Source organism: Vanessa cardui, chromosome 6, assembly GCF_905220365.1.
Source record: "Vanessa cardui chromosome 6, ilVanCard2.1, whole genome shotgun sequence".
NCBI lineage: Eukaryota > Metazoa > Arthropoda > Insecta > Lepidoptera > Nymphalidae > Vanessa > Vanessa cardui.
The window spans coordinates 13,632,153-13,644,150 of NC_061128.1; the positions used below are offsets into that span (position 1 = coordinate 13,632,153).

Here is an 11,998-nt window from a genome sequence, read left to right on the forward strand (position 1 = left end):
TATATATTTCATATGATTTGAATCTGCTATGGGATGCAGTACAAAACGTTCAGATTTTATAATTAATATCATAGTTTCTTCAAGATTTTGACTTTCGTTCTTGTGTAATATTGGAACTATCCGCCTGGAACAATTAGTCACGTCACATCTGAGTATCAAGTGAGGGAATCTAATACCCGAAACATTATTTTCGAAAAGTCATAAGCAAGTTTGCCCAGAGAGAGACAGAGAGAGAGAGAGAGAGACTGCTGCCCATGGCAAATTAAATAACTGGAAAAAAACAGGAGCGCCGTGACAGCAACAGGGCAGGAAGGTAAGGCACACAAAGTGTGAAAACATGTAAATGGTTAATAAAAAAATATATATAACATACAGGTCGTTATTGCTTTTTATTTCACTTTACTCCTTGTGTGGGTGACTAGAACCAAAGGAATCAAAATAGTAGTTCAATCTAAATGACACAATTTCACACTAGAAATCAAAATGGTAAGGTATACAAATGAAAGATTCCATAGATTGTTAATTAATTTATTTATTTTAAAGTTTCTATTAATAATGTAGGTATAATAATTGCTATCAGCAGCAATACAATCAATTTCTGTAAGAAGTATTTCAGTTACAATATTTTGACATATTTCATAGGCCACGTTAAACATACAGAGCGACGACTCCGTCTTCTCGGGTATATATACATGCTAGCCGAAACAATTCTATAAAATATTTACTCTCGCTAATTGACTATCGTTGGGTGAAATACTGAGAACGCAACGTTTCCCAGTCACTAAGCTAAACACTACTTTCATAGAGGCCTCGTACTTTCTACAATTTATACGTTAACGTTTCGATATAATTGTATTTTTAAATAAACTTTTACATATACAACGGGTGTACAAAAACCTCAAAACAATGATAGTATCTTACTAACTACATTATATACAATAAATAGGTGCCACGATGAGATAAAACCGACATCTATTTAGCTACATGAAGAGCAACCGCAGAGTTGTGACCTGTGTATCTTGTGAAGCTGCCGTGGGTCGGTTACGCCGATTATGTATTTACCGCCAGTGTAAAAAATTTGGCACAAAACGTGCTTAAAATATTAATTGTTACATTACTTGTATTTACAGAAGGCCCACATTCATTTATTGCTTACGATTTGAATATTAACAATTAGCACATATATAATAATTTCAGACATTTGTGAGACTGACGTACACATCTGAGTACTATGTGGATGTGTCAAGGAATGCTTCATATAAAGAAAAGATTAGAATCATTCTTTGGAATGTAACGAAGATAAATGTAAGAATATAGGATTCATTTAAGAAAATGAAGCTTGCAATGAAATATTCGGTACTATTCCGCTTGTATTCAAAATATCGATTATTCATAGTTAAGTTCATAGTGACGAAATCTCGAACAATAAATACTAAAATAATTTCTGAAAGATATTAAAAACATTTCGAACTCTTACCGAACCTTCATTACAAGCTTGCCATAGATATTTGATTATTTACTAAAACACACAAAGGCACCCACCGATTTCTAGTTTAATTAATATTGGTCCTTTCTGAGGAAAGTGTCATATACATATAAAATATTTATAATAATTAAATATCTTAATAATGGCACACGGAAAATTTTACGTTTTTTTCTGCATAATATGTTTAATGTGCCATCAATATTTTTAAAAATCGAATTAAATATAATTTTCTAAATTTCGAATATAATCAAATAATTTCTATATAAAATGGTAGATGCTATAAAATCACTGTAAAACATTGCACTAGCTGCTAAGGCGACACATTGAATTACCAATCAAAATCCCTGTTATAAAATATATTTCTATGAAACCTGACTTAACTCTATGTTGGACATATAAATTGGTGCCGATATTCGTAAGTGGTACTCGCGGAATAACTTCCAAAATATAAAAGCTCTCTCTGGTCCGTAATCATTGCCATTTATATCAGAAATCAAAGACTAAATATCTATTACTACGTTTTTTAAACTGCTGTAGTAATACTGACATTATTTTATAATCGATTTACCATTTAATACTACCAATATTATTTTCATATGCAACGCTCAGTGCCGCTGTCTAATATTTCTTCTTTAAATATTTATATAAATCGATATATTGACATGATTCATCGTCAGTAGGTTTATTGAATATTTCGAGCATCTTTCGCCTACTCATCACCCGACCGGTACGACGCGATCAAGGATACCTCGAGGCTCTTTACAAATCGAGGAATAGAAAATGGCTGCAATATTTTTAATGTCAATTTAATTTAATGAACAGCATCAATGTCTCGTTGCGCCCTTGATATTTTCACCTGCGGAACAATATTCCAAAGTATTAGTGCGGGACCTGACGGCCGACAGCTCCGTATGTCATTAATATCATTCTGTCGTCGCACGAGAGGGCGCTCGAAGTTCGCCACGAACTCTCCGCGCATCCACTAGAGGGCAAAGGGTATGCGCACCTTATCCTTGGGCGTGGACGCCTCGCCGGACTCCAGCGCGAACATCTTCATCTTCTCCTTGAAGGACAGCTGCTCGGGCACGGGCGCCGGCGCCGCGCGCGCCTGCGCCTCGGCCAGGCGGCGCGCGCGCGGGTCGCGGTACACCTCCTGCGCGCCGATCACGCCCGGCGTGTGCGCCGCGAAGGCCGGCGCGCCCGCGCTGCCCGGCGACGCGCCGCCCGCCAGTATGCTCTCCGCCTCCTCGATGAAGCGCTGCGGGCCAGCGACGGCGTTATACGGAGCCGAGCGATACCTGTGCGGGCCGTGCGTGGCGGGACTCACGTCGGGGTCCTCCCGGGCGGCGGGCGGGTCGAGCGGCGGCGGCGAGCAGGCGGGCGGCGCGGGCGGCGCGGCGGGCGCGGGCTCGGCCGCGGCGCGCTCGTGGAACGACACGCGCTTGTCCCGCGCGCCGCTCACTGGGGACCTACGGGAGGGGTGTCAGCATCGACTCATTCATTTTATTTCACGATTAATTGTCACGTTTCTCCGCCAGCAGGAGCTGTTTATCTAGTGATCAGCGACTACCGATTGTTGCTAGGACGTTGGCGGTTCGTCCCGTATTCAAAGTTATCACCAGTGCTCGTTTTTCACTTACTGCGGCGGTGGGGCGGCGGCCTGTTCGTGGTGGTGCGGCGGATGCGAGGGCTGCGCCGGGTGCGGTGCGTTGGAGGGGAGAGGAGCGTGTGGGGGCTCGAGGCGGCGGCCCGCCATGACCGCGAACGACGAGCCGCGCTCGGGGGGCGGCGGGGGGTTGGCCCCCCCGACGGAGCCGGCGGTGCCGGTGCTGGCGCTCGACACGGACACGTTGGCCACCCCGCTGCACACTTCCGATATGCGAGACTCCTCGCTTACGCTCTGTTATTCAAAGAATAAAGTTAACAAAATACAAAAAGATAATTAATTTATATTCAATATATCAAAATACAAAATCATCGAGGACACCATTCACGTACAGTATGCATAGTATATCCGTTAGTGAGGTCCGTCCGCGTATTCGTCTTGAGAATGGACTTGGGCGGCGGGGGCTGACGCACTTCCGGCTCGGGTTCCATCTCCTGCTCCGTCTCGGAGGAAGGACTTTCTTCCTCTGCGCCACCATCTGCCCCTATACAGTCGTCCTGCGTATGATTTAATATATTATTAATACAAATATCCAAAACAGCCTACTGAACGTTTCATTTCGTCACATTTCTAAAATACATTAGTCATTCACCTGGTGCTGCGTCGCGCGACGCTCAAAGTCGCGCTCGAGCTGCAGGGCGCGCAGCTGCTGATTCTGGACCGGCGTACGCGACGCTCCCAGAGCCACTAGTTGCGCGATTGTCGCGTCTCTTCAAAACGAATTACAGATTTAATAACAAAAAAATTTAAGTTTTTATATATTTAATTATTTCAAATAAAATAAAGAAGGTTAGGTTGAATATATATGTCCTCCTTCGGCTTCCTCGCTACCGTGGTAGGGGCTTACCTGCGCGCGCGGTTGGCGGCGCGACGCGCCTCGGCCTGGCGCTCGCGCTCCTCGCGCTGCCAGGGGTTGTGCGGCGCCTGCGCACGCGCCGCGCCCGCCGCGCCGCCCGCGCCGCCCGCGCCCAGCGGGTACACCGACACCGCCGGCGGCTCCGACGCGCTCGCTACGTACCGCTCTGGAGATTGAAAACATTCGTTGAAAGAAGAAAACTCCTGGAGACCGCTGAAAATCAGTTTAGAAGCATCATTGATGCTTCTTCTTTTACTGAGCGAATCTCCATTTGGTATTGTTGTACTGCAGCACAATTTTTTTTTCTTCCCTTTTTCTATTATAATATTAATTTTTTTTTGTGTAATTTTAATTTATTGTGTTTTTTTATACTGTTTTTATATGCGAATAAGATTGTTATTGTGTTGTAGTGCAACTTGACCAATAAATCTTTATTATTATTATTATTATTTGCATTAATTTGTCTAGCACCTTGTGTATTATGTAAAGTTTGAATCCAATCTAAGGCTAGATAATAATTAAACGAGTACCATCATCGGGCTGGACGGTCGAAGTCTGTTGAATCTGATGTGTATGCTGATGGTATTGCTCGTCAAAGTCTGTTTCGGATCTTCTTGTTGTCTGTGAGATTAAAGTTTATTACTAAATATTTAAACATAAAAAAAAAAACTTAAGTAACTAATCCAGAATAATGAAATAAAAAAGTGAAGTGAAACAGTAAAAGTTAGTAATATATGCATTATTGAGGTAAAACAAATTTTAAGTATTTAAGTGAGAGTACCTGCGACACGGGTTTGGGGGCGACGGGCGGTTGGGTCCGCTGCGGCGACGGCGGGCCCGGCGGATACCATTCATACCTGAGTACCGGAAGAACATTCATATTTAACAGCTACAGTATTGTAGTGATATCAACATAGAAACAAATTAATTACATTTTAATATAACAAACCTTTGCTGTTGTGACTGCGGGTTCTGATTCTGATATTGATTATTGGCCTGTGTTGCTGTCTGCGTGTGCATGTACTGAGTATGCATGTTTAGATGCATCCCTTGCGGCAGCTGCGGCGAATTATGCTGCGGACCGTAATGCGTGTTCGTATGCACGTGCATAGGACCTTGATTGGACTGTTGGTTTGTATGAACGTGCATGGGACCTTGGTTGGACTGCTGGTTTGTATGAACGTGCATGGGGCCTTGATTGGACTGTTGGTTTGTATGAACGTGCATAGGACCTTGGTTGGACTGCTGGTTTGTATGCACGTGCATGGGACCTTGGTTCGACTGCTGATTAGGGTGCACGTGCATGGGGCTCTGATTCAGCAGCGGGCTTGCGTGCACGTGCATCGGTCCTAGGTTCGACTGCGAACTTGCATGTAAATGCATTTGCGACTGGTTCTGCTGCGTGTTCATAAGATGGTGCGGAACATTGGCCTTCTGGGCTTGTATCTGTTGCTGCTGCTGCTGATGTAAATGTTGCAATTGTTGTTGCTGTTGATATTGCTGTTGTTGGAATTGTTGATGCTGTTGCCGTCTTGTCACTTCCTCAGACATTTCAGCTAGCTTAGCAGCTCTTGCGTTCGCTGCATTCGCAGAGTTGGTCTAAAAAAGAATAATATAATTTTGGCATCATTTTAGTCTTTACAGAGTTAAGATATAAGACGGAATTAGTTTTAATTCCGAATTAGAATTAATCCATTCATATAAATTCTCTACAATATTATTTGGAAACAAACATAAATATCAATTAATAATATTGGAGATTATTAACTTAAATAAGGAATATTAGACCGTACACAAAAAATAGAACCACCGACCATAAAGAAGCTATTCTTTAAAACAATGTTCTAATGTTTTTTTTTTCTTTTTAGTAAGTGGCTGTCCAATTTATTGTATTAAAATGATCACTTATGTGTTTTTCGTAACGGTCATAAAAACTGGCCTTAAGTAATGTTTGATTATATATATGAATACGGGTAATACTTTCGTATAAGTACCTGATGTTGTAATGTATTTCCAGCCTCACTTGGTTGGTCAGCGCTACTTGCAGAAAAATGGGCCGACTGTGGCCTCCCGCTGCCGGTCGAACTACGAAGAGACGACCATCTGATAATAAACATTGTGGATATTAGAATATATTATATGAGATCTAAACATAATATGAAGAGTTCTTTTTGACTAGGTTTATATTAGTTTTATAATATGAAGATATTAAATGCTCTGTACAAGTCAACATAGTTAACAAGGTAAATAAATATAAATAAATAAATATGAGACAACATCACATACATTACTCTGATCCCAACGTAAGTAGCTGAAGCACTTGTGTTATGGAAATCAGAAGTAACGACGGTACCACAAACACCCAAGACAACATAGAAAACTAATGGTAATCTACATCGACTCGGCCAGGAATCGAACCCGGGACCTCAGAGTGGCGTACCCATGAAAACCGGTGTACATACCACTCGACTATGGAGGTCGTCTGGTTAAAAGTGTCGGGCCAGACCTGTCCTGAAGCGGATGGTGCTGATGCGCGTGCATGGTCGACAGGTTCTGGTAGAAGGAGTCGCTCTGCGCGGACAGGTTGTGGCTGCTGCGGGACTTGTGCGCCCACGCACCGCCCGCGCCGCCACTCAGCGACGATATGTTGCTACTGGAGGCGGATTGCGATTATTTTAATATTGTATTATTAAAACAAGAAACACACTTGTCACCGATCGCACGGAATATTTTTTTCTTTTTAAAATAAAATTGTGGTAGAAATGTTGGTCGTGAGACGTACTGCTCCGCGAAAAAGTAAAGTAAAGTAACAGCCTGTACATTTCCCACTGCTGAGATAAGGCCTCCTCTTCCATTAAGGAGAGGGTTTGGAACATATTCCACCACGCTGTTCCAATGCGGGTTGGTGGAATACACATGTGGCAGAATTTCTATGAAATTTGTCACATGCAGGTTTCCTCACAATGTTTTCCTTCACCGCTGAGTACGAGATGAATTATAAAGACAAATTAAGCACGTGAATCAGCGGTGCTTGCCTGGGTTTGAACCCGCAATCATCGGTCAAGATGCACGCGTTCTAACCACTGGGCCATCTCGACTCGACATCTCGACTCTGCTCCGCGAAGTATCATCAAAATGTAAGAATGCAAATGCAATGGCAACTGACCCGGGCGGGTGCGCGGCGAGCGGCGGCGCGTGCGCGGGCGTGGCGGGCGCGGCGGGCGAGGGCGGCGCGTGGTGCAGCGCCGGCGTGCTCTTGCTGGGCTTCACGGGCTCGGCCGCCAGCCGCGCCGGCAGGTCGCGCTCCGACGCGCGCCGCGCCGACGCCGGGCCCGCGCCTGCGGCAGAGGAACGCGATCAGCGGCGGACACGGGGAGACCGGTCACTCAACACTTACATTACACGGGCCTCAGTTCCGCCGGGATGTCTTTCGTTACGAAAGAGCAGCGCTGAGTAGTACTGAGTTTTAAATGCCAGCTGGTAAAATCACATAATGGTAAAAAAACAAATCTAATTTAAAAAAATACAAGAGAAGGGGTCAATATTCGAACCCATTAATATTTAACAATGTGCTCGTGTTAAAGAGATGTGCGCCAAATCAAAGTAATATTTTCAACAACGACAGAAACTGTGTGCTGCTAGTAACGAAACAAAAAAGTAGAAAAAATAACGATAAAAAAAATAACCAGACTTCACGATCCGCATGAAATAAAACAAATAAACGTCCGCACAAAGTACCCATGCTCCTACATGAAATCATAAACGAAACCAAATAATTACAGGAAGCCGTGCGTGTGTAACACACCTATTTCATGCTCGGTGTGTGAGTCGGCTTACACGTGGGAGACTGGTGAGGCGGCGGGGCGCAGGCGCCGGCCACGTCGGGGCAGCTCTGCGCGCTGGCCAGCCACGGCCGGGCGCCGCCCCCCGCGAGCGCCGCCGACGCCGGCCGGCGCGGAGCTTTGGCGCGCTTAGGCGCGAGTGTCCCGTCTAGTTTATCCAAGCTTTCACTTTTAAAAAAATTGCTTCGCTGAGGAATCTCGGGGTTGACGCCCGATAGGTTTGATTTGAGTTTTATATTATCCAAGGTAATTCTTTTCGGCTTTTTATCAACGATCTCATTGAATACGAAACTTCCGGTGGTAGAGGCGTTCGTTTCGGTGTGGTCCTCGGAGGGCAGATTGGGCAGTTCGAATTCGTTTCCTTGGGCCAGCGTGTCCTCGCTCCCGCGCGAGCCGAACTTGGACCAATCCTCGAGTTGTATCAGAATGCTTTTTACTTCGTCTTCAGACATCTTATCGGTCTTAGCTTCGTCCGTATCGGTTTTATCGCATTCGTATTGAATATCTGCTAGACTAGTGCTCACGGGTAAGTTCTCTTTCAGTTTAAACGATTTCTTTTGTAGTCCTCCTGTGCTGAGATTGGGACTCGATTGGCAGTTCCGCTTATAACTCTTTACGCAATACCTGAGATTAATTTGGTTAAAATGTTTGGTTAAAGCTTTCACTTTACCGAAAGCGGGACGGTATTCGTCCGGTGATTTCCAAGATTTTTTGTCAAAAGTGTCTAACATCTGCTTAACATCCGTTTCGATAGGAGGAAATTTCTTGAATAACGGCAATTCTTTTGACTCCTCGTCAAAGGACTCCGATGTCGATAAAGACGGAACGTCAGTATCGTCGGATTTACTCGAGAGCGACTTTGTCATCGAAAACAATGTTTTTCTTAATCGGCAATGGATGTTCTGGATGTTTTTTGTTTCCAGATTAAAACTATGACGCATTTCTATATTTTTAAAGACGTGCTCAGAGCTTTTCTCTCCGGGCTCGATCGGAGAATTTTGCGTCTGGCAAATAGCATCCGATGTACTAGATTTTCTATCGTCGGCCAGGTCTAGGGACAGAGACGGAAGTATCCTACGTATTTTGGGGGTCGCCACTCTGCTGTGAACGCAGTCGTTTTCGAATATGACCGGCTCCGAGTTGGGCTCGTCGATGTAGGGTATCCGCGGCGCCTCGGGCTGCGGCGTGCGGCAGCACTCGCACGCGCTCACGCAGTCGGCCTCGCCGGTGCAGCGCCGCCCGTAGGCGTCGTCCTTGGCGCGCGAGTTGAACAAGTCCAGCGTGAGCTTGGTGTCTATGGGCTTCATTTCCGGCGGCAGGCAGATCGCCTCGCCGCTTTCGCTGGACACGTCGTAGTTGGCGGGCGGCTCGGGGACGGGCGGCGGGGGCGGCGGGAGCTGCGGGACGTATGTATCTTGCGACACATCATCGCTAGTGTGTTGTTCGTCCATGTCCTCGCATGTGAAAGTAAAGATCGGAATCGGATGTGGTGGCCCCTGTCGACCCCCGAGTTCCTGCGGGCACCCCGGCGTCTCTGGAGACAAGTCCTCTCGTAGTTGATTGTTTTCGCGATCTAAAGTTATGATGAGCCTGGGAATGGAGCCGTGATAGTGCGGCTGGCACTCTGGCGTCTCGTCCGTGCTAGATTCGGAAGATTCGTCTTGGGAGACATTGTATCGATTGCGATAGCTATGGCGACCACATCCTGTAATTAGAGACACTTTTAGACCACATCTCGAGTAACTTAAGTTGATCATTGAAAAAGCAGAAAATAACAATGAACCGAAGAACTAAGACCTTACGAAACAAAATATAAAGAAAATAACCATGGAAGACCATCGACGCCAAAAAACAAAAAAAAACTGCAAATAAAATTTTCAAAACATGATAATTCGTTTGCCTGCAGTGACGAGTTCGGTGAGAGGCGAGGCGGGTTTCAACAACGCCGGGTGGGGATTTGTAAACTTTCCGAAATTGTGACGAGCTCGATCTTCGTACTGAACTTCCTCGTCTACTAAATCAAACGGCTATTGTTAGAGTATTTTAAGAGAAATTCCAACACTTTTAAACGAGATTGTATTTGACTGAGCAATTTACCTTGTCGCTGATTATAGGTCGGCTGGTGTAACAGCGTCGCCAGTCCGTGGAGCACGGCGCCTTGCTTCGCTACTTCTAGTGTTACAGTCGGACCCGTTCGCATTAAATACTCTGCGGCCTGTAAGAAAATATTGACCAGTCGAAATATTAAGTCAGGTATAATTTACAGAAAATCTCAATTACAAACTTAAATTATTGTGTTTTGTGTGTATACAGTTTTGCATTATAAATAAATAAATATTATTGTTATTTGAGCTTGGCAACTTAAATAAGAGCGCCCGTCAATTAATGTTTCGAACATTATTGTAGTGTTAGGACATTGTAACCAGATCAAGCTGAATAATATTGCAAACAAATTAATTATTTTTGCAATTCTCATACTGTATCTCTCTACTGTTGTTGACTTTTGATTTGATAAAAATGTAAGTTTTTCGATTAATATTAATTTATGTAGATAAACAAAACACATATATCACAAGAATCAGCAAGTTTTTAGCAGTGATTAATTTAATATGTGAAAGATTATCTATCTTAATGCCAAGTGAAACAGTTTCTGATGTAATAAATTATTTCTAATTTATTTATAGTCAGTAACAGCCTGTAAATTCCCACTGCTGGGCTAAAGGCCTCCTCTCCTTTTGAGGAGAATGTTTGGAACATATTCCACCACGCTGTTCCAATGCGGGTTGGTGGAATACACATGTGGCAGAACTTCTATGACATTTGTCACATGCAGGTTTCCTCACGATGTTTTCCTTCACCGCCGAGCACGAGATGAATTATAAAGACAAATTAAGCACATGAATCAGCGGTGCTTGCCTGGGTTTGAACCCGCAATCATCGATTAAGATACACGCGTTCTAACCACTGGGCCATCTCGACTCTTTTATAGTAAATAAGCATAATTTATAAAGCTACATTGACATAACGAGTGAGGTAACTAGGTAGCTAGGTAGGTAAAAGGTGAGGTAGTCAATGATTGCCAGCTACGCTACGCTTGGCCGTACCTTTTCCTGCGTGATGCCGACGAGCGAGTGTCCGTCCACGGACAGCAGCTGGTCGCCGGCCGCCAGCCGCCCGTCCGCCGCCGCCGCGCCGCCCGGCACCACCGACTTTATGTAGATGCCGAGCTTGCTCTGACCTGCGCCCTGCCAGCGGGTATTAGTACATTAATTCTTATCTGTTCCAATGTTACGTTAAGCAGTCGATTCATACGAAGCTTCGTCCGGCGACGTACCTTAGCGGCGACGATGCTGAGCCCCATGCCGTTGGTGTTCTTGTGCAGCTGCACGATGTGCACGCGCGGGTGTCCGTCGGGCGGCGGGTGCGCGGGCGGCGCGCCGTAGCCGTGCATGTACACGGTCCACAGGCCCAGCGCGTGCGGCTGGTGCGCCAGGCGGCACAGCCCGCCGCGCTGCAGCGGCGCCACGAACTCGGCCAGGCCGGGCGGCACGCCGCGCACCACCTCGGCGCTGAAGCCGTCGCCCGGGATGAGCAGCGCCGCGCCCAGCCACACGCTCTCCTCCAGCGTGATCTGCGGACACGCGGCGTCAGCGGGCGGGGCACGCCGGCGGTGCTCGGCGGCGCTCGGCGGCGCTGCGGGGCTCACCTCTCGTCCGTCGGCGCGGTACAGCTCGTCGGCGCGCGCGCGCGCGTGCGCGGCGGCGGCGTCCACCAGCTCGGGCGGCAGCAGCGGCGCCAGCAGCGCGCGCACCTGCACCGAGTTCAGCTTGAAGCACGCGCCCAGCGCGCCGCACACCTCCTCCGCGCTGCGGTACGTGCCCGCGATCAGCCGAGCTGCGGCCGGGGCACGGGTCGTGCGTTAGAACTAGTGCGAGTGCCAACGAGTTTCATATCAATTGGACAGAGAGGAGACGCGTATACATACCGGCCTGGTGCGTCCGTGCCAGGTGGCAGTCGGCGGCGAGCTCGAGGCCCTGTCTCTCGGCCCAGGCGGCCACCAGTGCGAGGCGCGCCGACAGGGCGCCCCCCCAGCGGGCGCTCACCGAGCCCGCCTCCGTCACCAGCTGAGACGAGGAGTTAAATTGTCA

General features: G+C 46.6%; 1 protein-coding gene across 8 annotated transcripts in view; it reads right to left on the minus strand.

Annotated features, from left to right (window-relative positions):
• Nucleotides 1-512: 512 nt before the first annotated feature.
• LOC124530608 (afadin) overlaps nucleotides 513-11,998 on the minus strand; it is a 65,730-nt gene continuing 54,244 nt past the window's right edge. For 7 of the 8 annotated variants that reach the window (XM_047104840.1, XM_047104841.1, XM_047104839.1 and 4 more), the window contains 18 exons: nucleotides 11,836-11,974; nucleotides 11,557-11,744; nucleotides 11,185-11,481; nucleotides 10,955-11,095; nucleotides 9,948-10,065; nucleotides 7,175-7,346; nucleotides 6,515-6,661; nucleotides 6,003-6,111; nucleotides 4,958-5,607; nucleotides 4,790-4,865; nucleotides 4,539-4,629; nucleotides 4,000-4,174; nucleotides 3,745-3,862; nucleotides 3,485-3,649; nucleotides 3,127-3,386; nucleotides 2,814-2,955; nucleotides 2,493-2,744; nucleotides 513-2,342 (listed from right to left, as the gene is read on the minus strand). In XM_047104840.1, the coding sequence (XP_046960796.1) occupies nucleotides 2,298-2,342; nucleotides 2,493-2,744; nucleotides 2,814-2,955; nucleotides 3,127-3,386; nucleotides 3,485-3,649; nucleotides 3,745-3,862; nucleotides 4,000-4,174; nucleotides 4,539-4,629; nucleotides 4,790-4,865; nucleotides 4,958-5,607; nucleotides 6,003-6,111; nucleotides 6,515-6,661; nucleotides 7,175-7,346; nucleotides 9,948-10,065; nucleotides 10,955-11,095; nucleotides 11,185-11,481; nucleotides 11,557-11,744; nucleotides 11,836-11,974 (3,285 nt within the window). In that variant the 3' untranslated portion in view covers nucleotides 513-2,297. Of the gene's footprint in view, nucleotides 2,343-2,492; nucleotides 2,745-2,813; nucleotides 2,956-3,126; nucleotides 3,387-3,484; nucleotides 3,650-3,744; nucleotides 3,863-3,999; nucleotides 4,175-4,538; nucleotides 4,630-4,789; nucleotides 4,866-4,957; nucleotides 5,608-6,002; nucleotides 6,112-6,514; nucleotides 6,662-7,174; nucleotides 7,347-9,947; nucleotides 10,066-10,954; nucleotides 11,096-11,184; nucleotides 11,482-11,556; nucleotides 11,745-11,835; nucleotides 11,975-11,998 lie in introns of those variants that run through there. The other variant, XM_047104847.1, reaches the window with a different exon arrangement.